Consider the following 27,608-nt stretch of genomic DNA (forward strand, 5'->3'; position numbering starts at 1 on the left):
CATTAACTTTATTTGTTGTTTAGGTGTCTATTCAGGAGGCAGTAAAATAGGGTGCCGGATGATTCACCGACAGTCGGGATTCCAACAGTCATTACTCCTATGTCGGAATCCCGACTGCTGCTCGTGGGGGTCCGTGCTCCCAGCGTGGCGAGCGCAACGAGCCCGCAAGGGGCTTCATTGCGCTCCCCATGCTGTCGAGGCTAATGACTGTTGGAATCCCGACTGTCAGTGTGTTATACCACACCCGTAAAATAAGAGTGGAGAAGTGAGCCAGGGCATAAGTTGCAGATGGCATCCAATCAGCTTTAAAGTAACATTTGTCAATTGCATTCTGTAAAAGTAAACGTACCAGCTGATTGGTTGCCACGAGTATCTTCTTCTCTCTATTCACTGCTTCATAAATAGACCCCTTAGTCTTTTACATTGATGCTATACATATGGTTGTTTATATTACTACTTGTATACTGGTGCATAGAGGCATTATTTCTGCCTCTTTTTTCTTTTTGCCAGAGAATAAGTGGATCACCAACATTTAATAAAAACATACTGTTCCTTTATTTTTTTCAGAATGAAATACATTTGCAACACATCTGATATGCGTAAGAAACTAGTTTAGAGTCAATTCGTCTGGTCTGAAATGTGCCATGAATCTTAAGTGAAGATTACAATGTTTGTGCTAGTGCAGCCTATGGATTGACCGGCAAATTGTAAAAGTAAATGACATAAAAGTAGTCTATACATTGGCAATGAATAGATTTTTGTTATACTGAGGTAAAAAAATGACATTAGGTCTTCAGCATTTTGTTATAATGAGTGATATTTATTTGTTATCATCTAGATAACTTGTATTTATGCTTTCCCAGTGGATTTTTGCTTTATCAAGAGACAATTCTTTACAAAAAAAAGAAAAAAAAAGAAATGGAGTGATGATTGCTGTAGGAAACAGCACCTGACCATTCCCTCTCCTGATTCATTTAGGTAAAAACAGAGAAGTGTTTTAGGAAGAAAACTGGAAAGTTTATTTCATTGAAGGGGAATTTGCTATAGTGTTAGGAGACTGAAGGATGTGATGTGTCTGACCTAAGCACATATCTACTTTGTACTACGGTTTCTTGAGAAACTGCATTGTGGGAACTCGTGCACCAGCGCTAACCAATGTATGGTTCATAAATCGGGATACGGTCACTGTTTAGGTTGACATGCATTGGGTCCACCACTGAAGGTCGACCGGGCTTCGGTTTACACCTGAAATAGGTCGACAGGGTTGGAAGGTTGACACAAGCATTAGGTGGACAATGGCAAGGTCGACAGTCAAAATGTAATCATGTTTTTCACTTTGTGTTTTATGCCGACAGGCGGTATTTAATGTCCTACTATCCACTACGGCGTGGTAGGAGAATAACATAGTGTGCTGAGCGTAGCGAGGCACCGTGCCCGAAGCATGGCGAGCGCTGCAAGGGGACGCAGTACACTTTGATGGTATCCATATGGACTATGTCGACATTTGCTCAAAAACCATGAAAACTCATGTCAACATTTTGACTATCGACCTTCCCATTGTTGACCAAATGCTTGTGTCAACCTTAGCCATGTCAACCTATTTAAGTTGTTGACCAAAGCCCTGTTGACCTTCAGTGGCCAGCCCAATGCAAGTTGACCTAAATAGGGTCGACCCAATGATCCATACCCCATAAATCTCTCCTGTGTGTATAATCTGCTGGGCTTGTTACGTAACCTCACTTACCACATCGCGGACAATGGGTAGTCTTTTCTTCCTCCGGAGATCAGGCATACTGTCAATTCCGTAGAGCCCTCTGCAAGAAAGAAAACAATCTGATTCTATAGCAGGACACATTTATGTTTAGACACACACACACAACACAATATTCAATATTAAAAATGAGAAGTCTTAAACTAAATGAGTATTAGCAGTATAGCTCATAGGCCCTTCTTCAGATCTGATTGCTGTACAAATTTGTTTGGAAAATGGGCAAAACCATGTGCACTGCAGGTGGGGCAGATTATTACATGTGGAGAGAGAGTTAAGTTTGGGTGGGGTGTGTTGAAACTGAAATCTAAATTGCAGTGTAGAATTAATGCAGCCAGTATTTACCCTGCACAGAAACAAAATAACTCACATAAATCTAACTCCCTCTGCATGTTACATCTGCCCCACCTGTAGTGAACATGGTTTTACCCATTTTCCAAACAAATTTGTACTGCAATCAGATCTGAATAACGGCCATACTGTATTATGTGCAATAACATTAAAGGTAATCATTTAACTCTAGTAATTAATAACATAACTTAAGACAATGGGCGGTATTCAATGAGGCTGATTCGCCAGGTTTTTATGGCGATTTTGTGCTGTAAGGCGAATTTCTGACTAAAACGGTGAATCACCCTATTCAATGACCAGATCGCGAATTTCACATTTCAAGGTTTTTTTCGCCATGATTCACCGAGTAGCAATCGCTATCTTTTTATGGTGAAGTGGAAGGTGAACTTTTAAAATAAAGTGTTTTGTTTTTTACAATTGGTGTCAAAAAATCTGGAATTTTATTCTGAGGAGGGGCATGCTATTTTTATTCATGTGCTGTAAGCACATGAATATATATTTAATTTAAAAATATATATATATATATTTTTTTTTACACAGACCAGTCAGCAGGGGGCCGGAGCCGAGCCGCTTATTAGATATTCATATATTCACTTCACCCGATCATTACATATTCATGATCGGGTGTAGTGAATATACCCGGTCCCCTGCTGGCACCCCCGGGGGGCAGCCTGTGCTGCCTGGCACCCGGGGAGCCCACCTCTCCCCCACAAACGTTCTGGGGCAGGCAGGGAGACTTCCATCTCCATGCCTGCCACCGTCCTCAGGCTCCCTGCGGCGTCCGCCGCAGGAGCTCAAATTCGCCGGTCAGGGGCAGCGAGCCCCTGACTCGTTGAATACCGTAGCCGGCGAGGCTCCGGAACGCAGCGAGCAGTGGTGAATGTGCAGCGAATCCTAAACAGGATTCGCTTCACGTCGCCGGTATTCACATTGAATACCGCCCAATAACACAATCAATTTATAAAACTTTTATAAGATATAGCCTACTTCATTGCTTTCCTCATTGCTGAAAGAAAAAGCGGAGACAGGGGCAGCGACAAGAAAAACATGTTTCATTAGGCGCCACCCTTCAAAGATAAACTATGTGATTGGCTTGAATTAAAAGCATAGGGCCAGGGTCAAGATGACATAATTAGCATAGAAATGTATCATTAGGCCCCACCCCCTCCAGTTTATACCGCTGCATAATGTAGGAATTCATGAAGTGAGTTTACCCTTCCGGTGGGTGCAGGGGACTACCTGAAAAACTGGGTGTCTTCCACAGAATACTGGAGAGTAGGAAAGTATGCTCTATACTAATAGTCAAAAGGACTATGCATATGTAAGATTGGTGCAGGGCTATTACTAAGTAATTTATGCAAAGGTGTTTTAGGAGGAGAAGCGACCCATGTACGGTTTCATGCCTTTATATCATCTGCTGATACAGCAATGTTTTCAGAAAGATGGCGCATACCAAAAAGATCGCAGAGACTCTGAGTGGCTTGTAAAATAATTCAGCCCCCTAAAAAATTACCAGATTTGCCTGCCAGCCTCCACAGAATATTTATATTGCAAATCAGTACTCGTCCAAATTGAATCAGCAAACTTCTAATTGACTATTTGCAGATTAAAAAAAATAATAATAATAATAATTAAATATGTAAATCGTTTTGCTTGCATAACTATTCCAGCAACGTGTCGTGGTTGATTTCAGGTTTAGCCTGCCTGACAAATACGTTTTAATTAGTATATATATTTAAATCTTTAAACAATATCAGCCATAAAAAAAAAAAAAGGGAGTGCTTTCTCTTCCTCCATTATATATCAAGGGTTCTGCAAACCAGTGGACTGTATGGGAAGGTCGCTAGCATGAAGCTACTACTGAAGAAAAAACAGGAAACGGTCATCTGTCAGACCAGACTTAGGTCGACAGTCATTAGGTCGACCCCGGAAGGTCGACTTTCCCCAAGGTCGACAGGGTTAAAGGTCGACATGGCTCAAGGTCGACATGACTTAAGGTCGACATGGGCCAAGGTCGACATGGTTTTAGGTCGACAGTCATTAGGTCGACATGCGTTTTTCACTGGTTTTTGAGCCGACATGTGCCGACAGGCGGTATTTCATGCCCTACCATCCACTAGGGCGTGGTGGGAGAATAAAATAGTGGGCCGAGCACAGAGAGGCACCGTGCCCGAAGCATTGCGAGCGAAGCGAGCGATGCGAGGGGCTGCGGTTCAAATCCAACTGTGTCCATGTCGACTGTGTCGACATTCGGGTAAAAAAAAAAAAAAAACAGTTAAAAACTCATGTCGACCTAATGACTGTCGACCTAAAACCATGTCGACCTTGGCCCATGTTGACCGTAAGTCATGTCGACCTTGAGCCTTGTCGACCTTTAACCCTGTCGACCTTGGGGACAGTCGACCTTCCGGGGTCGACCTAATGACTGTAGACCTAAGTCTGTTCTGACAGATGTACCGCTTCCAAAAAAAAACACATCAAATTTGCAAAAGAGCAGAGTAACCCTGCTATACTGTGGCTCTAATTCAAAATACTACACTGCTCATTTCTCAGTAAACCCCAACCCAACTGTGAAGTACACAGTATGTTGGTGGCAGCTGCAGGATGTGGGGTGCATTTGCTCAGTTAGGCCATGCCATCTTGTTAAAATTGAAGATTGGATTGATGGTTCAAAATACAGGGAGATACTGCAAGGCAACCTACTTTAATCTGCTAAAAAAAATAAAAAAATAAAAAGACTTGGGAGGAAGTTTACCAATCAGACCAATGATCCCATGCATAAGGCCAAATCAAAAACTGAAGTGGTTGAATAAAATAAAATAATACTTTCCTACCATTAAAGTTTCCTCTACGGGAAGGAGTCTGTGGTGGGCTAGGCCTAGGGTTCCAGAATCTGGGAGGGGGGGGTGCCAAGATGTCTGCATATAACTGGTTTGTTAAGTGTAAAATATCTACAATTGAATTGCAAACGCCCAAATTATTTCATACATAGAAATTTATCTAAAATCAGTGGTGGATTTTCCACAAGGCAACCTAGGCAGCTGTCTAGGGCCCAGAAGGACCAAAAAGATATCCTGGCTGCCCAAAATGTTCCCAGAGGAGCATTCCACAACTACAACATGGTATCATGACATCACATGAACCTGTCGGCACTCCCCAAAACCCTTTGATTTCCTTTGATAGGACAGAAAATGTTTGGACACACAAAATGGTTTCATCCCCTGTATGTGTGCAGTCAGTTCACTTAAAATGTTACACAAGTATTAGGCCTACTGTCAAAAGACCTAGAGCCTGATTCAGATTTGTACACAATGCCGATGTTCACACAGTAGAGCATTAATGAATAGATGGTGCACACACCAAAGTACGCTAGTCTACGTCTAGAATCGCTGTTTAACCCCTGCGCCAGCCGCTCACCCTATTCTATGTTCCGGGGGAACCCGCTCTGTCAGAGGACAGCGAGGATTCTCCCAAACAGAGAGGCTCGCGGCTAATGCAGGGAGCCTCCTGCATTTAGCCGTGAGCCTCGCTGTTTTGGTGGGCGCACACACGCCCTGTCCTCATCGCTCCAAAAATCTAGCGACAGGGAAACAGCGAGTGCAGGGGGTCAGTTGACGACTGACCATACGGGCTGTGACAGCGAGTAGTCAGCACTGCTCACTGTCACAGCTCACAAAAAAAACATTGAATATACCCCATAGTGCTATGGATTATTTGAGAGAGGGGAGGGGGGCCCAAACAAGTACCTTGCCTAGAGCGCCATGAGATATAAATCCAGCTTTGTCTGACATTGTGGAGAGGCAGACGATGCTGAAAAGGGCATGACAATACAGTCTGACTACAGTAAGGTTATGTGCATGTTATTAAGTCAGTGGAAGTGTGGCAAAACTACGCGAATACGCCATTCAGTAGCAGCATTACTTTAAGGTGACAAAGCTGGTGAAAATATTTACAGAGGATGAAGCTATAACTAGCCACTGCTGATTGGTAGAATGCAGACTGACCTCTGTAGCCGATCATCTATCAAAAAGATTCTGTGGCCATATTTTAGCAATCCTTTTTACTACTTTAATTTACACTTGAGAAGGAATACTGCAGGAATATTATATCTGTTGTATTTTATGCAAATCAAACTATATATGGAAAATATCTATCACAATCTAAAGGCCCATACACACTTGAAGATTTTCATTTAAAAAAACTTTGCCAAAATCTCTAAAAGATATATCTTTTACCAAAGTAGTATGCACACTAAGCTACTTTCCCCAAAGAGCAAGAGATTTTCAGGAGTGCTGAAAATCTTTCATTAGAAAAGCTATTTACATAATGGGCGGGTTTGAATTCCAAGGGTGGGAGCAGAGGCCACCAATGTAAAAAAAAATATATATATATATGAGGCGGTAACGTATACATCGCTGGCCTGTGATGTATATTCTGTACATCGCTGGCCAGGGATGTATACGTTAGTGGATCCACTGGCCACCAATGTAAAAGAAACATGAGCCGGTAACGCATACTTGCCTACTTTTGAAAACTAGTTTCAGGGAGATTATAGTTGGTAGTAAAATTTTGCACAGCGCCCTATTGAGGGGGCGTGTCTAGTTCCATAAATGGAGAGATTGTGAAAAAGAGTACTGCTACATCTGAGAGGAATCCTTTTAAAATGACTTATATACAAATGTAGATGAGCAACAAAGCAGTTAGTAAGAGATACTATACTTGGTAAAGTGCTGGGAAATGGTGCAGATGATTCAATGTATCTATCTCTCATTCATTTCCCCCCCAAAAAATGTAAGTTTAATGTGGGCTAGGTGAAATGAGGGAGATTGCTAGACTAATGAGGGAGAGATGGAGATTGCTGCTATTTCAGGGAGTCTCCTGCAGAATGCAGGAGGGTAGGCAACCATGCAGTAACGTATACATCGCTGGCACAGGCCAGCGATGTATACGTTACCAGTGCCACTGCCCACCCATGTTAAGAAATGAGCCGCTAATGTATACAATGTTGGCGTGTCAGCGATGCATACGTTAGCCGCTCATTTTTTTTACATTGGTGGGCAGCGGATCCGCTAACTTGTACATCGCTGGCACAGGCCAGCGATCTATACATTACTAGTGCCACTGTCCACCAATGTAAAAAAAATATAAGCCAGTAACGTGTACATCACTGGCCTGCACCAGCGATGTATATGTTACCAGCTTTTTTTTTTTTTCATTGGTGGCCAGTGGCACTAGCAACGTATAGATCGCTGGCCTGCGCCAGCGATGTTTACATTACTAGCTCTTTTTTTTTTTAACATTGGTGGGCAGTGGTTTGCTGATTAATACCAGCATAATACATAATTACATTGGTGGGCAGTGGTTTGCTGGTTAATACCAGCATAATACATAATTACATTGGTGGGCAGTGGTTTGCTGGTTAATACCAGCATAATACATAATTACATTGGTGGGCAGTGGTTTGCTGGTTAATACCAGCATAATACATAAACAACATTGGTGGCAGTGTACTCGCTTGTAATAGCTGCAGCAGCGCTTCTGCGCTTCTCCAGCAGCTTCTTCTATTGTGAGTGACTGAGGGGACGGACGGACTGACGGCCGGAGGGAGCAGGGTGGGTGAGTATGACTGTGGGAGGCACTGGGGGAGGCAGCAGGGGAGTGCACTAGTGCCTAGGCTACTTGGACGGGACTCGGGAGCGCAGGTCAGAGGGAGGGAGCGGGGGAGGGTACAATTACCGCAGCAATGTAAAATCAGCAGGACGGGGACAGGGGGTGGGAGCAGGGGAATGGAGGCCGGCCCAGCAGAATGTCTTCTTTGGACCATCATCGCTCGCCGCATACACACTAAGCGATGATGGTTCCAAAAGAAGCCATGATCGCCAGGCATGCTGGTTTTACCAGCAGATTACCCACTTTGACAGTGATGATGCGGGAGCGCGCATCATCGCTAGTGGGTGATCTCTGCTCCATACACACTAGGCGATTTTCACCTGAAAATCGGTCAAAACACCCGTTTTGACCGATTTTCACCTGAAAATCGGCAAGTGTGTATGGGCCTTAAATAAGACCAGGACGTACTAAAAGCAAAACGTATCTAGAAGTCAGAAAGCTTCCACTCTCCAAAAGTCTACATCCCAGTTTCCCCCACAGATCACACTGTCCTCACCTCACACAGGACCTCTCTTTTCAGAAATGTAGTATATTGCCATTGTAACGACAATTCTATATACATTACATACATATATACCAGTGTTAAGGAGTGTATACACTGTGAGATTTGGCCAGGTGATTTTTGACTAGATAAAAGGTTATCAACAATCTCCCATTGTTTCTTCTGCTTTAAGGGGTGTACACACGGAGTGATTCTTCTAAGTGATTTTGGGCCAGATTCTCTAAGCTTCAAAAGTGATAAAATAGAGAGTAATAACAGCCAGCCAATAAGCTCCTGTTTGACATTTTTCAAACACAGTCTGTGACATGGCAGGTACAGATGGAGCCGGGCTCCCTCTTGCTGGGGAATCGCCAGACTGTCTCCGCTGGGGATCCGCCTGCAGCGAGGCACTCCATCTGACTGAGAAGCGCGTGCGTCTCACATGCACGCGTGTCTCAGTTTCCGGGCGGCGGAACAGGACAGGGTTGGGGGGGTGCGGGGAGGCGGTGGGGACCCCGGGTGACCGCGACAAGCCGGCGGGGACCCGGGGGAAGCGGCGGGGACCCGGGAGAAGCGCCGTCGGAAGGGGACGCACGCACATCTCGTGCGCGCGTCCCCTTTCGCATATCAGATGGCAACTGGCGGGGGATGGCGGCTGGCGATTCTGCCGCCATCCCCTGCAAAGACCAGGCCGGCTCCATCTGTAGGAGCTGATTGGCTGGCTGTTTATCACTCTCCATTTTATCACTTTTAAAGCTTAGAGAATCTGGCCCTTTGACTTTATCCTCAAAATAGCTTAGTATGTTTGCCTGAATCACCCAGTGTGTACACACTGGGTGATAGCGATGCGCGACCCCACAGTGTCTCTATCGCCCGACCAAATAAATCAGTGGTCAGGGAACTCGGTCCTCATTACCCCACACAGTGCATGTTTTGCTGGTAACCCAGCAGGTGCACAGGTGTACTAATTACTCACATACACATTTTATAAGGTCCGCAGATGGAGTTATTTATTTCACTTGTGATTGTGTGAGGAGACCTGCAAAACATGCACTGCGTGGGGTAATGAGGACCGAGTTCCCTGACCACTGAAATAAACACTGCAGGCAACAATATTCTTATTTATTTATTTACAGCTTCTTATATAGCGCAGCATATTCCGTTGCGCTTTACAATTGGAAACAACAGTGATTAAACAAACTGGGTAGATGCAAACCGACATGGAGGTAAGAGGACTACACTGTGTATTTGGCTGAAGCTCATGGGGTTGGCAGGATGCAGTTATCTCTCTTACGTCTTAACTACAACTTTATCCACTGTGTACATGGCTTAAGAGACCAATGAGTGGCCCCGCTATGTCAGTATCTATCAGATATGTGCAGGCAAGGCAATTTTGACTAGATCACAGACAATCATTAATTAGTCAAAATCTTCAGTGCATCGAGCCAAAATATCTTGTAAATCTACTCAAAATTGCTTAGTCAAAATTGTCCATTAGCTAACATCTCACCATGTGTACATGGCTTTAGGAACACCAGTATGTATGAGAAGTGGTGGGATGTATCAGGTTCACAGAGGTCATTCAGTAAGGATTTCAAAGAGATTTAGATTTCGGTTAGGCAGAATGTTCAAACTGAAATGTAATTTGCAGTGTAAACATAAAGCAGCCAGTATTTAACCTGCACAGAAACAAAATAACTCACCCAAATGTAACTCTCTCTGCACATTACATTTACTCCACCTGCAGTGCATCATGGCTTTACCAATTAGAGAAAGATTTTGCTTTTGAAATCCTTACTGAATAACCCCCAAAATGTGATGCTTGATACACCCAGCCCTTAAGGTGCCCATACACGTTACAATTATTGTATACAATAATGCTTTTCTCGTGCCTTTTACCTGACTAGGTGCATCAGATATACATATGAGGTAACCCTGGTGCACTTGCTACTGGTGCAGTGTTGTGCTCATATTGCAAAATCTGAATTTAGTATGATAAGAACTGTAACATAAAATCAATATATATATTGAGAGGAGACTACTAACACCACATTCATGATGGACATGGATATCAAAAAGTTGGCAATACCCCATAGAAGCCTATGGGCTTCTTATCGCGACTGCTGCCACCCCGCACGGACACACGTTACCCCCTCACCTAAGACCAGTGTCATCCTCCTCCTCTCTAGACCCTACATCCCCTTCCGGGTGCAGGTAGAGGGAGGGGGGGGGGGGGGTCCCTCTGAGCAGCAGCAGCCCTGGGTAAGGGAGGGAGGGGAAGCCACCGGGGACCCGCTGCACATCGCCGGGCTCATTGTAAAGGCAGCTCTTAACGCAAGAGCTGTCCTTTGCAATAATTATATCATATTTTTGTGAATATACGATAATTATCTGTGCAGTAGCCAGTGATGTGCGGCGGAGAGGGGCTGCGGATCTTCATGCATCCTGCCTATGGTCCTTTGCATTCTCCAACCATTTACACATTTTCTTCTTTTGCAGCCAAAGCCAACCTTGTACGGACAGCACATTGGGAGCCAGGCAGACGTCACAGGTGGTTTAGTGCTGTGTGTGTGTGAGACTTGGCAATGTAGGGTCTTTCTCCTGCCAACCAATGACGTGCGGATTGCAAAGCCGACAAGGGAGACTTAGAGCACATCTACTACCATTCTGTGCTATTCCTTATATTGAGTTTGACACCTCAATAACAATTTCTCAATGTGAACCTAGTCCAATGAACAGAAATGGGAGCAGCATACTTATTTCGATTTCCTAAAACAAACCGTTTGCACTAGGCAACATTATTGTTACTCTGACATCTCCCTTATTAGTATTAAACAGGAAATTCGGTGAACACAACATATTGGTTGCTATGGAAAGAAACCTCAAGGAATCTTAGAAATCCCCAAAAGCTCACTGGCTACAGAATTGTATTTTCTTCTCCAGCATGCCCTACCAGAAGTGTCAATTAGCATCCAGCCCCCGTGATAGTAGAACCATCTGGCCTACTGAAGACTGGCAGAGATTACTTTCTCTTTATTGTGCAGTCATGCTGACAGCAGATCAGTGTCTGCTGATAAAATATTTGAACACAGATCAGTGAGGGTTTCTGAAGTTGTACAAAGCGATGGCTGCACTATAGGACAACTCTGTACCCTTCCTCCCACATAATCATTTTATCACAGACATAAAACAATTCGCAGTTCTGAAGACAGTGGGCTATTATGTAACAGAGCAATATTTAGAACAGAGCTGCTTGAGCCACATGATACCATGGGGCAGATGAGACAGATGTGTCAATCAGTGCAAAAAACGGAGACGTGAACCATTGGATAAGTTACCAATAGCAACCAAACAGCTTCTACCTATCATTTTAAAGATTGTGCTTAAAAAATGCTTCCTCAATGCTTACTAATGGCGACTTATGCAGTATACTGGTCCACTTCCCCACTCATTTGACTGCTTGATACAGCTGCACCTGTACTTTATAGCTGTGCCATCCTTAGTGACAGCAGCTGTCTTTTAGAATAGAGCAGGGGTTCCCAAACTTTTTTGAATCAAGGTGCCCTAGAGCATCAAAATATTTTCAAGGCACCCCTAGGCCAAATGCTTCTTATCGAGAAATAAAAAAAAAAAAAACATATTAAATTAAGTGCATTGTGTGTATATGTCACAGTTATCTGGTGAGGGACAGGATTTGCTTCTGTTTGTTCACATATATTATGATTGGCAGCCACAAGCACTGGTTTTGCCTGGTACATTGACCATAAATAATATGAATTTATCCTGGTCCACCAACCCAAGGCACCCCTGCAAGTGTCCTGAGGCACCCCAGGGTGCCTAGGCACACAGTTTGGGAACCACTGGAATAGAGTGAACTAGCATCTCTAAAGGTCCATACACACTGAGCGCTTATGCCCAACGTGTATGGACAGCGATGATCGCTGTCAGCGCTGGGAGGAGAGCCGCTCAGTGCATACACACTGAGTGGCTTTCCCCCCGTTCCTATAATGCCTCCAAATAAGAACCTACCCTATACAGAACTCTGTAAATGCGGTACCATATTGACTTGTTTAATTAGTAGCTCCCTCTGTCGCATTGTTGGTTTCTTAATCATGTCATGTCATGTCTAATGCTGGCCACACATCAGACCAACTTTTCTCCAACCATCCAACTAGTTGCTTGGATGGAATAAAAATATATTACTGGTCTGGATGGGAGCAAATGTAAAATTTACTTCAGAAATTTGCTCCCAAAATCTGGAAAAGGACAAGAACTTTCCCTCAGACACGGTACTGTAGTTCAACCTGTTTTAATTAAACAATTTGACTGAATGTTTTTGTCCATTTTCCTGGGTTTGTGAGCACATTTCTGATTGTCCTTTACTTCCATCCAGTACCAGATTTGTTTTCCATCCAAGCAACTAGTTGGATGGTGGAGAAAAGTTGGTCTGATGTGTGGCCAGCATTAGTGTCTTTATGTTGTTAATAAATGTTATTGCATTTTAGACTTAATTTGCACCACAGAATTTATTTTAATTTCATTTATCTCAGGGTTGCCGACTTTTAAAAGCTTCTCCCGGAGAGGAGACTATCAGCAGGAGTTCGGGGGCGGGGCTTAAACGTGAAATCATTAAGCCCCGCCCCCATGAAGGTAAGTTACTAAATTTGCCTATCTCCGTGGAGGGGGCAGGGCTAAATGGCGCGATTATGACACTTTAGCCCCACCCCCTCCCCAGAGATCTGCAGAGTTAAGGTAATTTAAACGCAGCAGTCAGGGAGGGGGGGAGCGGGGGTCCCCCAGATTCCGGGAGGGTTGGCCACCTTTCCGGGACCGATTTTCGGGACCCTCCCGGCCATTCCGGGAGGGTAGGCAATCCTGATTTATCTACTGCACAGCGCAGTGTACCTTCTTTTTCTTTCTTTATAATTATAAAGGTCTGACTACCCCTTACTCATACTGCAGCCTGACAAAGCACCTCGTATTTCTCTGCGGCCCCATAATCTTTTGACAACTCATTATCAACAATTTCCTCCTGGCTGGGGTATTCACCTAGAACAGGGGTGGCCAAACCTGTCCTAAAGCTCTACCAACAGTTCATGTTTTTCAGGCAACCTGTGGATCTATAGTAGGAATGAATGCAGCATGTTTGAAAATGTGAGTTACAGATAAGTAATGACTACATCTGTGCACCATCTTGAGATCCGGTTTGGCCACCTCTGACTTAGAAACACCCCACCCCCAAATATTACTACAGTACCAACCAACGTGAGGAAAATGTGGCAAATATGAACGGCACTACAGTGGTTAATACATGTGTGGTGGTGCTGCTGGGAATATTTACACATTATACTTCTTGAAAACATCGCCAGCTCATTTTTATTGGTAGGGCCCCAAAAAACTTTTATCTGGCCCTGCCATTCAGCATCATCTCAGCAACCTTGACATGCCTTGTTTAGCAACCAAATCACAAATCAGCTAGTTGCTTGCTCTCAGCATTTGCAGACATTTTTAAAAAGCAGGGTCTGTGCAGGTTTCCAAGACAATGCAGATCACACCAGCCACAGCATCTCATTTACAGCAGCATTTCAGGAATCTGTACAAGTCATGTTTATTTCCAGCATTGTCCACCTGCTGCAGCCTGGAGAAGAGACTGAATGCCGGAGGTAAGTAATTAATTGCTGGGGTACAGTGGATGCAAAACCTGCTGTTATACTATTTTGGGAAAGGAACATTTTGCAGAAATGTAGTAGGAGAAGGGAGATAGAGCAGCCACCTGGCCAGTATTTCATCAGCTCATCAAACAACAATGTGTAACTGCAGACACAGGAAAGTTCTTTAGGTCACAGGAATAGAGAACTTCAATGTCATTGAAAACTTTACAAATTCATTAAAAAGAAACAGAACTTAAAAAAAAAGGAACAGTGAAATAAAAGATGGAAATTTTTTTTTAAGCACATACCTAGAACAGCATTTCATCAAGGCAACAGGTTACATAGCAATATTTTGAATGGGTTATCAAGCTTTTTAGTGTACTTTCACAGGCCCACCCTTACGGTGCTGGGCCACTGTGTACTGTAGCTCTGCTCTGTTCAGCATGGATGCTCTGAACATTGCTTCCCATGAAGAGTTCCCTTTTTGTTCAAGCAAAACTTCCTGTGTCCATGCAAATTTCCTTTACTTTAGGCCAGCGGTTTCCAACCTGGGGTATGTGTATCCATGGGGGTATGCTGCAGACCGGTTGGGGGTACTTGAAAATAATATGGCAGAAGGAGCAGTCTCCCGGTGGCAAAAGAAGTCTCCCATTGCCGTGTAAATGAACAATGTTGCTTTACTTCCGGTTTCATTCCACTATATCACCAGTGTCTCCTCATGCTTTTGCCCGACCAGAAATCCACTGGAATTCCCCAAATTGTACTGTTGCCCCAATAAAATGTAATTATTTCACAAAGCAGCTACAAATGGAATCGGTACATCTGTCAGAATTAACTTAGGTCTACAGTCATTAGGTCGACCCCATTAGGTCGTCTGGCTGGAAGGTTGACCTGATTTAAGGTCGACATGGGCCACGGTCGACATGACTTAAGGTCGAATTTGCATAAAGGTCGACATGAGGAAGGCGACTGGTCATAAGGTCGACATGGGTTTTTCACTGTTTTTTATCGGAATGTCGACATGGACACAGTTGGCAATGAGAATCGGACCCTCGCTTCGCTCGCAATGCATCGGGCACGGTGGCTCGCTTCGCTCGCCACAGCTTTAATAATCTCCTCCACACCCTAGTGGATGGTAGGGTATGAAATACCGCCTGTCGGCACATGTCGGCTCAAAAAACAGTGAAAAATCTCATGTCGACCTTATGACCAGTCGACCTTCCTCATGTCAACCTTTATGCAAATTTGACCTTAAGTCATGTTGACCTTGGCCCATGTCGACCTTAAGTCAGGTCGACCTTCCTGCCAGTCGACCTAGTGGGGTCGACCTAATGACTGTAGACCTAAGTTCATTCTAATAGATGACCGCTTCCCCTACAAACAGTAAGTGAGGAAATAGTCATTACTACAAAAATAATAATGACAACATTCATAATATCGACACCAAAATATACTGAGTTATTATGATTTCCCATGTGCATAAATGTAAAAAGTAAAATGGAACCCTAAAACAATAAAAAAAAAAGAGACATACAAAGAATTTTCAATGTTGTCTGGCACTCAACTCTCTCGAGATTAAAAAATAAGAAAAACCCTTGAATAAATCAGATGTTTTTAGATGTACTGTAACATTTGTGCAGGCAGATGCACCTGTGCACTGATTAAGAGTAGAAACCAATGGTACAGGTTAGCGCTGGTGCATCATGACGACATCGCGCCTCCCCATGCCAGGGGCAGAAATTGATTCTATCACCAGGAGCAGCTCCATTAAGTGCTGCTCCCTCTGTACACATTTGTTTCTGTGCTTGCATTGTGGGAGCACCTAAGCCCAACTTGCATTCACATCTGCATCATGGCCTTTATGATTTCCCTGTATAAAGCAACATTTCCATTTGCATAGAAGATATCATAGAGATACATTAGACAAAATAGTATAATATTAAAAATTCTACTGTAGTACGCGTCTCAGTTTCTGGTTAATGCTTCAATGAATTTTATGCACTTTCAAAATAGTCTGTGCACTCAAGTAACCTACATTGTTGTAAAAATGTATTATTCAGCTGCTCATTGTCTGCATAAAATGGTTAAGGCTACAATTAGAACTCTGCATAACCAACAGGGAATTGGTTAGTGGCCACTTAGACTCTCCGTAGTACCAAAATTTGATTGGGAAGCCATTATCCTATCCTTAAAGCTACATTTTCCTATGCTCTGCCCCAGATGCATGTTTATGATCCTGCTCTTTACTTTAAGTACTTTCTCCACCTAAGGGCACAATCTCAATGTTCAAAATCCTCTCCAAACGGAATTTATAGTGTTATTAACAGAACCCACTCGCCCCATGGCCTGATTAATTCTCACCAGCTCATCATATTGTTCAGTATTGCAAGCAGTGTATCTAACAACTAAGTTCTTGAAGCGATGAGACAATTTGCTACGATAATTGCAGATACAATATTACACCTGCACTGAGGCATGCTGCAGAATGGAATAAATTTGTGCTCTGTACAATATTTATTACTCTATATTTGTTGACAGTCTTCCAAAAAAAAGGACTGCGCTTTGTTTTACCTTCCTGCTTAAGCCCTTATCTCATTCCGCTAGGAGTCACAAAGTATTGCCTGCAACAAACACATGTACCACCGTCAACGATGATTTTACATCGGATGGCAGCCATCAAATAAGACCATGTTTCTAATCCTGAATATCAATACATGTGGTTGACAGTGCAAGTGCAATTGCTTTAAAAAGTGTACATGATATAATCTATTTAGATTGAACAGATCAGGACTCAGGGAATCTCTAAACTATAAATAGTAATTTAGGCCTAAGGTGTTTATGTCGGTCTGATCAAACTACTAGGTTCAAGAATCCTCTTATTTCATCTCCTAATAAGATACTGCATTGAGAACATTGTTGTGGGTACATACTATATTTAGGGTCACAGGAAACTGATATACTGGCACTTAGGTACCACAGGTCCAAATAAGGATATCTGTACAGAAAAATGTTGAGGTATGGGCACCAAAACCAAATCATAAAATTGCAAACTGGGTGTAAGGTGAAACATCCTTAGGAACTTCCACTGAAAATGGCTAAATGGATCAGGTGGGGTTATTCCTTAAAGTATGATTACATGCATCAATACCTATATTGCATTGATTAAATAACCAAAATATTGATGCTCTTATGAGGTAGGGAACTGTATTTGTAGACAATATCCCCAACTGAATATTAAATGGTGCACACTCCCTTGAACAGTGGAAACAAAGTGCTAACAATGTGATTAGGCTAGGAAAGCTGATTTCAAGACCTACTGTATGAAACATTACAGCATCTGAGGCTGTCGTTTTGACACCTTTGAGGATACATCCCCAACACTATATATAGTAGACTACTACATGCATTGTATACTGAAGCTGGGGTTGGTTTCAGTGCTTGAAGCTTTGCACTGTTCATGTTTTTATGGTTCAACCTGTTAAGTTATCGTTTATTTTAAAATGGTTTTTCAACTTAAGCCTTGGGCACTTTATTTGACCTTATCAACTATGTTACTACTGTATGTTACATATTCAGAATAAATTTGTTCAACTGGTACCGAAACAGAACCACTACACTATCATGGTGCACAGCCCATTCACAGGACCCAGCACCTGATATATATATAATTTGAAACATATAATTTGACGGCAGATAAGAACCATTTGGCCCATCTAGTCTGCCCCTTTTTTATCATTCAGGTAATCTCAACCCTTTTTAATCCTTATTTCCTCATATTATATGCCTAATATTCTCTGCTGCTGCATCCACTTTTCATCTTCTACCTCCATCACCTCTGGGTCCTCCTTTAGACTTACGAGCTTACTACCATGCCCTCTATTCCACCATCTCCAGCTGATGTCAGCTAACCACTTAAAGAAGAAGGCCTTAAAAACAGGCCTCTGTTAGACTCTTTGAACCTTGTATAGCAATAGTAAATCCACAAATTACCTCAAAACGTGACACAAGCTCAACAAGAAAATACTTGCTAAAATGTACAATCTAACTGGAAAATATGAGGAAAATAAGAATAACATGATACGGATGTGATGAAAAACTAATCTATGTTGATTAGTTGAGGAACCTACAGTATTTAATGAAGAAGCAAGACAATATTACCATCATCTACGTAACTGTATATTCTTTTTCATGGTCTTTAATACAAATATACTGAGCAATCACTGTGCATGTCACTATTTATTATTAGAAAACTTTCACATTTATGTAGCTTTCACATCACACTTTTAAAACGGTATATTGCCGTTTTTTTGCCTTTTAAAACGTTTAAGGCTGCAGTGTGAAAGTGTCATAGTTGAAATACCATTTAAAGTGAACTGGTATTTCAACACGTTTAAAAAGCAGAGTCCTACCCGTTTTAAAGCCAATTCAGAGCCGTTTTTTGTGCTGTCTGAATGGCACTGAAATGGTATTTAGTAGAAAATAAAGGTTAGAGCACTGTGATAGGCTGTCCCTTGTCTTGTGTCCCTTCCCTGAACCAGGAAATAAGCTGTGGGTAGAAACGTGTTCAGAGGTTAAACGGCTTGACTGGTGATGTGAATGGTACTTAAACTGTATTTTTAAATGGTAATCTGCTGCAATATGAACACTAGACCCGTTTAAAATACCATTTAAAATTACAGTTTTTCAAAACGTTTCAAAATGTTTTATGTGATGTGAAAGCTACATTAATGGGGTGACAGAATGTTTACCTGGGAAACTTGAGATTTCACCTGATGAATACCCTCTATGTCATGAAACTTTAACATGCCGCATTTATGTCTCTAGATATTGAGCTCTACTTCAGACGTCAACATAGTTATCATCAGATTTATGTATTACTGCTAAAAGCTTTTTCTGATACTTTCCCCATAAAAGTGTGCAGTAAGTGTAAATACTGAGGGGTTTTGTTAAAGAAAAATACAGGATACCGTTAAGCTGTTTTATCCACAGTGTGGATTTCAAGCAGAAAAGAAATACTACATTTATTCTATCTATTTGAAGCTGCAGTTACAGTAAGTAATTGGAAGAGATCAATATCTTGAAAAACTGAAATTAGAAAATGGACCTGTCACAAAACATGATGGCAGTACATGTTTTATGATTTATTCCAAAGACCCACTTAAAGTAGAACTATAGGTGCTGTAAATGTCACAGTGTTGTTTTGTGGGTATTTATCTTTGTCTATATCAGCTTAACTCATTTTTTGGCCTGCAAAAGGTCCTTGTAGAAATTAATTGCAAAAAACCTCCAAAACAACATTAATGGAGCCAATGGTGACTTTAAAAGCATTTGCTTTCACATAGGAAGACTTCAAACTTGTTCCATAAAAACTACAAAATGCGCTCAGCCCTGTACTAGTAGTATATGCATCAGACATATATCACATACAATTCCGAAATTTCAAGTGTCAGTGAAAATTTAACTAAAAAAACAGCATCAGAGGGTGCCTTCCTTAGGTACCCCTAATAGAGTCCAACATATCATGCAGCGATGACAGCACTCCAAATATTGGGTCAATGACACAGGTGTAGTCAATCAACATTTTGGGGTGCTTGGATACGACTCCTTCATCCTGATCTTGTTGCTGTATGATATCTATCTATCTATCTATCTATCTATAAAAGTTAAATGCACTTGGTATTTTTGTCCCCAAGCATCCCTATTGCAAATTCCCATTTTGGGCATATGCCAAGTGGCAACAAATATATGGTGCTACCTAATACAACATGAATCAATTCACTACAACATAATGTCACATTTTCAGAATATCCTTGCCCCATAAGTGTTATTACTGCTACTGTATGTGGCTTATCTCATTTGTCACCCTTTTCCGTATATTTCAATAACAATTTGCAAAGTACCACGTATCTTATGTATAGTGACTACAGATCTCTTATTTTGTATGCCCATTGTCCTTATGCTGAAACACACATGAGTGGTATAAAGTAACAATCTAAACTATGTTGCCAAGTATGTACATATTTTGAAAAAGTTAACTTATAGGCCAGATTCGCCGGTTTTTATATATATATTTTTTTTTTTTACACATTCGCCAGCAGGGGGCCGGGAGCCGGAGCCGCTCATTAATATTCATATATTCACTGCACACTGATCCCGATGATCGGGACCAGTGAGAGTGCAGCGGCTCCGACCCCAGCAGCACCCTGCAAGCGCTTCTGCTGGGGGTGAGGTGAGGGGAGGGAGGTGAGGGGAGGGAGGTGAGGGGACGGGAGGGGGGAGAGATATGCGGGGGACAAGCTGACAGGGACGGCTCCAGCAGTAGCAGACCTCTGACTCCGGCAGCCACAGCACGGTGATGTCAGCGCTGGGACTGCTTGAGCCGGAGGCTCTGCTGCTGCTGGACCTGTCCCCAGGCTGTGCGGAGGCTCCCGCCTGCATCAGCGCGCTCCCCCGCCGTGACACCAGTCCCTCCCATCCCCCTGCAGACTCCAGACAGGCATGGAGCATCTGCACAGGGGGATTCGTCACTCTTCACACTATTCGCCGTCAGGGGCAGCGAGCCCCTGACGCATTGAATAGTGTGGGCTGGCGTCTGGCAGCGAAGTGAAGGGGAGTGAAAAATCATGGCGAGCGCACTGCGAATCAAAAACAGGATTCGCTGCCATGCGCTCGCCATGGCATTGAATACTCCCCATAACATCAAAGCATAAAATGTGCATCTCTAAGCCTATACTTGAGATGGTGAGATGATATACATTATCTGTAGATACACACCCAATATAAGTACACTTGGTGCAAAAGTATAAAGATATGTCTAAGTTCTGCCTGGCTGCCAGCAGTTAATTCCCAAGCAATTGTAATGAATCTATTGTACCACCCTGTAATTCAGTATCTCCAATGACTGAGGTGAAAGGTGAATATGTCCTATTCTTGTATCTGCTTTGCCTGTCTGAAGTAGTTAGTTATAATGCTTTCACATTCATGAATTCAGAAAGTGCAGACTTTTTGTTCAACAATCTATTTAAAAAAAAATAGACTTTTGCAATACGTATTAATTCCTCAATTATACAGTACATTTTACATAAATTCTACATGATAGGTTACTGACCTGTGCTATTTTAACTCATTACTGATCATTCAACGGTATAATGACTTACTCTCATGCAATGTACACACGGTGTGATTTGCACTATTGATTTTGACTATATAGTCAAAATCATTATTAAGTTAGTACAATTTGCACCTTGGTTTGCGGCACACAATCGCGATTAGATCCCGATGCGCGATAGAAGAAATAGAGTGTGCAACACAGTCTATTTCTGCTATGCCGGAACGAGGGCCATGCTGATCAATGCAGCATGGCCCCTGCACCCCCCTCCGCGTGCAGGCCCTCCCTACCAGCTGATGCCGGCACCCCACCAGGTCAACGCAATATCAGCGGCCCCCATTTTCTGACATTCATTATTTACTTTACATATGCTAAATTACCGCAAATAACTATTTTAAAATCAACATTAGCTAAAAAAGAGGTTTTATATACACAAGCTGCTTAATTCAACCCGAAAATGTTTCAGAGGCACCTTAGGGATTTCAACAGAGCCCGTTAGATATGATTTTTTTCCCTTCACAGCTTTATTGCTCTTGCCTTTGACATTTTCCAACCAGAATACTTCCCTGGTATGACAGCTTGTCTCTCACATTTAATGCAAAAATCTACTTGAAATTGCAAAATAACCCTTTAAAACTCATTTCAGTATTATAAAAATGTACATTGACATTTTGAGACTCAGTATTAGTACTCTACTTCCCGGCAGTGTGCGAAAACATATGTGTGTGTTAGCTGAACCAGGGAGAGTACTCTTTTAAATGAAAAGAGAAAAATAAATAAAAGATTCCTGGTAACTCCAAGAGACCAGACAAGAATGAATGTCTTGTTGTAATAAGTATATTTCTGCACATTGCTGCTTTTTTAACATACAGTACATCAAGTCAAGTACAGTATGTTTGCCATACAACTGTACAACAGAAGAGACAATATATTCAGTGTTAGGTGTAGTCCAACAGATGGGACACCAATTCAGATAAGTGTCATAATGGTATGCAAGCCATTACCAAACATATTGTACAACTGGCTTTATGTCTTTTATAGACTCATTGCTTTTACTATGAGCATCATTACAATATGGGAGCGTAATTTTCGGCTCTTCGGGAGGGGGTGGGCACAGAAAGTTTTATTATTGAATAGAAATGTTTGAAGGTTACCAGGCTGATGGGAGAAGAACACATTAGTCTACATCAGTGGTTCCCAAACTTTCTTAACCAGGGCGCCGTAGAATATCAGCATTTGTTCAAGACACCCCTAGTCGAAAAGTTTCATATGGATAAATAACAAAATACAGTAAATTGTGCTTAACTGTCACCCTCAGGTTCATGTGGTGGACAACATAGCTGTGGTTCTAATTGTTTGCAAGGAATGTGGGTGGGAAACTGCACTAAAAAATCAGGAGAAATTTTTTATATATGTGAATTATGTTTTAGGGGACATAACTGATTATAATTATGTTCTAATTGTCCATACATTTTATGATTAGCAGCCACCAGCACTGGTTTTACCTATCACTTTGAGCATAACTAATTTGTTTTGGTCTTGAACCCCCCATCCTGAGGCAGCCTTGCAAACATCCCGAGGCACCCCAGGATGCCTAGGCACACAGGGGGTTATTCTAGTTCACTTGCAAAGGCAAAATAACTCTCTAATGGACAAAACCATGTGCACTGCAGGTGGGGCTGATGTATCATGTGCTGAGAGCGTTAGATTTGGGTGTGTTATTGTTTCTGTGCAGAGTAAATACTGGCTGCTTTAATTTAAAACTGCAATATAGATATCAGTTTGAAGTACAAACCCCAGCCAAATCTAACTCTCTCTGCACATGTTACATCAGCTCCACCTGCAGTGCACATGGTTTTGTCCATCAGAGAGTGATTGTGCCTTTCCGAATGAATTAGAATAACCCCCACAGTTTGGCAACCACTGTTCTACATCATTAATACATGCTAATGAATTACCCTTACACATCAGACACCCTTCCTCCTCGCATGATGATGTTGTCCATGTTTTAGCTCTGTCCTCAGGGTACATATCATACAATTTTTGGGCCGATGAGCCAGTAAATGTATGATTGCCCTAATGACCAAGTGTGTATGCATAAGCAAGCTCTGATTACCTGGCAGGATCGGATAATTGTATCTTCCATCCTGCTTAAAGGACTTGATTATCTTGATAATTATTTGGCAGATATTGGGTACATTTTATAGTGTGTATGCTCTGATGACCAACTGGCCAGGGTTTCTGCTGGCAATAGGCAGATACCCAAACTGCAGTCTGCAGTGGGGCACTTTAAGGGTACTATGGGTTGTTGGTCCAGGACCATATAAAGTTACTTATAGTCAATGTGCTGTTGCTCACCAGTGCTGGTGGCTTCCAATAAAAAAACAGAGGCATTACCCTTTCCTCCACAAGCATAACCATACCTCCACATCATTTGCAAAGGAGATGAGGCCCCGCTTCACGTGAATCCTGCTATTGGGAGCCATGCCTCAAATATGCTGTTACTGTGGCAGCATGCCCAGCTCTCTGGAAGTGCCCAGTGCTCTTTAATTAAACAGACTGATTCCCATGGTCCGCACCAGTACCAAGTCAGCTGCTCGAAGTCATTGTGCTAAGCAGAGCAGTGAGTAACAGTGAGCCTCTTAGCTGCTCTCCCACAGTGGGACCCTGCAGCCCGTGATTGAGACAGCAGAACAGTGCCCTAAAAACATATTTCTTCATTTAATAATTGTTCCTGAATTTCTCAATGAGAAAGATTAGACCATGGGCCAACTCTACTCTAGACTCTAGGGCAGGGATGGGGAACCTTTGGCACCCCAGATGTTGCTGATCTAAACATCCCAAGATGCCCTACAAAAGTTTTAGCATGTCCAAATAGCAAAACTTTAGCAGTGCATGCTAAGATGTGTAGTTCAACAACATCTGGGGTGCCAAAGATTCCCCATCCCTGTTCTAGGGCAAGGTGATTCAAGAAAGTTGGGGAATCAGTGGTATAGTGTATATGTATCTTACGTCATGTTCTCTCAACTGTTTCCTTGCAAGAAAAATCCGAAATAGATTACAGCTCATGTGAAAACTGAAAACTGTGTACCCAGTCACATAAGTGGAGAAATCACTGCATCTAACAAAGTAAGCCCACTCATGTCCCCTGAAATAGCTGTAGGGACTTTGTTCAACATCATACAACTAATATGCTAATGAAGCAGGAGGAGTCTATAGGGGGGAAAAAAGAGACGCCTTGTGCCAACATCTGCCATCTAAGTGCTTTGTCCATAGATAAAATATTGAATCACCAATGCTACTCATATTGGCCATGGGAACTTTTCTGCTTGGTTGAGGAAGTCTGTGTTGAGTACATAGACCCTAGGCTTGGCACATCTAAAAAAAACATCATGCCTGTTTTGTAGGACAACCCGAGCCCCAAAAAACTGTTAATAAAATCATTGCCCTTTTAAATCTTAAACATAAATATGATTGGAAGTGCTGTGGTTTAGAACTGAATATAAACGTCCAAGGAATCAAGTCAATACTATTCTGTATTCAGCCTGCACTCCTACGGTGGAGGTGAAGACTCACACCCTCACTCAGTTGTTATTGGTACCTGAAGTATCTCCCAAAAGATACGTCCCACAAAACCTGTAACTATGCCCCAATGAACCACCTCTACCTTACACCTATGAACTCCTACTAAGCTGAGTGAAAGTGATTGACAACGAACAATTCCCCCTTGGCAATGAGAATTTAACTTCCCTTTGGCAAAAAGCATGTATCTCCCCTTGGCATCAAGCATGAAGCCCCCTTGGCATCAAGAATGATGCCTCTGGCATCAAGCAAGAACATAGTAATGAACATGTAGGTAAGCGGCACTTCTGTATCAAATATGTAATGGGGATCATGGTGTGTGTTATAAAATGTGATGGGCATCACGGTGTGTGGTTTAATGCATAATGGGCATCACAGTGTGTGGTATAATGTGTGATGGGCATCATGATGTGTGGCATAATGTGTAACAGGCATCATGGTGTGTGGCACAATGTGTAATGTGTAGTGTGTCTAATGGACTCTAGCTGGCACAGTGTGTCTAGGCACTAGACACACTGTGCCAGCTAGGCTTTGTGGTGTAATGTGAATTGGTTCTATTATGTGGCCATGCCCTAGATTTTTGCCACGTGCCCTCAGCGTGCACTGTCCATAGTATTACAAATCAGTTGATACTCCAATTGCATTGTAGCTACACCCACAATGATGCTAAAATCTATTTTGCTTACCAAATAAAGTAGGCTTGCGCCATCCCGGTCTGTGACATGGCAGTTAGGAGCTGATTGGCTGGTGGTTTATTACTTTTCAAGCTCATTAGATTTTGCCCGGAGAGATTTGCACAAGAGAGTTGCTAGTATGGGAGAATTGTGTTAAGCAAAAAAAAAAAAAAATATATATATATATACACATACAGTATATATATTTAAATAATGGGTAGGTATTACAGGAGCGAGGACATACATTGTTCAGATCCCTTCTTAAAATACGTGCGATTTGCAGTCTCTTGATAAGCGATCTGACTAAATATATACTGCATGCTTGCATGATCTAGGCCAGCAATAGTGACACACAGGGCCGCACATCACCACTGTTATGGGGCATACACACTGAGTGATGTTGTGTTTCATTTCTAAGCGATATGGCCAAATCACTTAGAAATGAATCAGAAATCTCCCCTTTGTGTACAATCTCAGTTTATGGTTTTATGTGTGATTTTCCTGCAAAATATATTCTGTGCCTCAGTTGTGCTGTGGTAAGCATGGTGTTTGCGAAGTAGGTCATTTTTTTTTGCTTGTATGAATTTTATATTATGTTATTTAAATATCTTTCTTTTTTACCTTGTAATACAAATGACATTCTCGTGGTAATCGCATAATCCTAGCTCTACCAAATCACAAATATAATCTGGATGTAAATAGAAGGCAAACCTACAAGGCTTTCCTCTGCCCATTATCCTGCATGAGCAGCAGCACAGGAAAAATCAGGTCTCACATGTTCTCGGTATAAAATCTATAGAATAAGCCAGTAGTGTTTGACATTGGTGCTTCCATTCTAACATATTACATTTAATTATAGGATAATGTTACACAGATGGGTCAATCTAGATAGGTGCTTACTGAGCGACAAAATGGTACAACACCAAACCGAACCCTTATTTAATTTTACAAAAACATATAGATAATTTACCGGAATTAATTATTCTAGCACTTAAAATAGAGTGAAAAGCTATACAAAGTGAGATCCTCATTTATAATATCTTCTGAAATGATCTTCATACAGTATTCTAGGTAGTACTGCATTGGAATAATAATGCTAAGCCACTCTAAGTCTACTTTGAAACGATGATGTTTCCTGTTTATAAGTGGATAGTAAATCTGTTTTTAATGAGTGTGAAACCATAAAAGTGTACACAGAAGTAAGAGGATTTACGCAAGCTTTGTGTAGCTGACTTGCTTGCTTCTCCACATTGTCTGATAAGAATTTCCATATATGACGCTAATTTTTTCTTCAGCACTTGATTGACACTTGATTTGACAGTCAGATAAAGCTAATTAAGAATTCATGGTTTTAAACAATAGCTCATTAGCCTTGTCAGTTATTTTTTTCTATGTGCTGATTAATGGCTTGTCAAGTATTTAACTATACATACATTACAATAACTTATAAAATGGCTTAGGATGATGGTGACATGAGATTTCTTAATATTTCCGATGAATGTCCTACAGATGTGTTCTCATATAAAGGGGTGATTTGTTTTTGGCGCCTCCTGCTGGGCATCTGTATGAATAGTTTCTTGATAAAGCATTTCAATTGTTTCTTCATTCTGGCGCCGAGCACTGATGCACCTAAAAGCGCAGTGTTTAGCCACGCAAAGTGGCTAAAACTGTTTGAAGCAGTGGTTCAGGTTCCCAAACCATGGACTTTGCACTCAATTATGTCTTCCCCGCAGCTAACAGGCATCTCAATGGAGCAATAACAGAACTGTTCTCTTTTGCACCCACTACTGGTAGATGTGGGGAAAAATAATTGTAATGCCCCCTAAGCCTCTTTACACCATACTGTAGGTCAGGGATGGGAACCTTTGGCCCTCCAGATGTTGTGGAGCTACGCATCCCAGCATGCCCTGCTACAGTTTTGCTATTTGGCCATGCTAAAACTGTTGCAAAGCATGCTGGGGTGTGTACTCTAACAACAGCTGGAGGGCCGGAGGTTCCCCATTCCTGCTGTAGGTCATGGGATGACTGCCATTATTAAGACACTCCAAAATGAGTGTTGCATCGTAATCTTCTTAACATTTTGCATATTAGTCCCATTCCAGACGCTTCAAAAAGAGCCACTTACAGTAGGCATGTCCAAACTGTGGCCTTCCAGCTGTTGTGAAACTACACATCCCAGCATGCATTGCCATCATTTTAGCATTCCCTAATAGCAAAACAATGGCAAGGCATGATGGGACTTGTAGTTTCACAACAGCTAGAGGGCCATAGCTTGTTCATGTGTTAAACCAAAAACTGCAGTAGATGTCCAAAGTCTGAGATG

The 27,608-nt window shown here is 42.1% G+C and overlaps 1 protein-coding gene across 1 annotated transcript in view; it reads right to left on the reverse strand.

The window, feature by feature from the left end:
- Window positions 1-27,608, reverse strand: part of UNC13C (unc-13 homolog C) — a 536,500-nt gene that overhangs the window by 396,332 nt on the left and 112,560 nt on the right. The window contains exon 6 of the mRNA XM_083183881.1: window positions 1,745-1,814. Coding sequence (XP_083040007.1) covers window positions 1,745-1,814 — 70 coding nt within the window. The remainder of the gene's footprint in view (window positions 1-1,744; window positions 1,815-27,608) is intronic.

The sequence above is a fragment of the Crinia signifera genome, chromosome 4 (genome assembly GCF_055691185.1).
Source record: "Crinia signifera chromosome 4, ASM5569118v1, whole genome shotgun sequence".
NCBI lineage: Eukaryota > Metazoa > Chordata > Amphibia > Anura > Myobatrachidae > Crinia > Crinia signifera.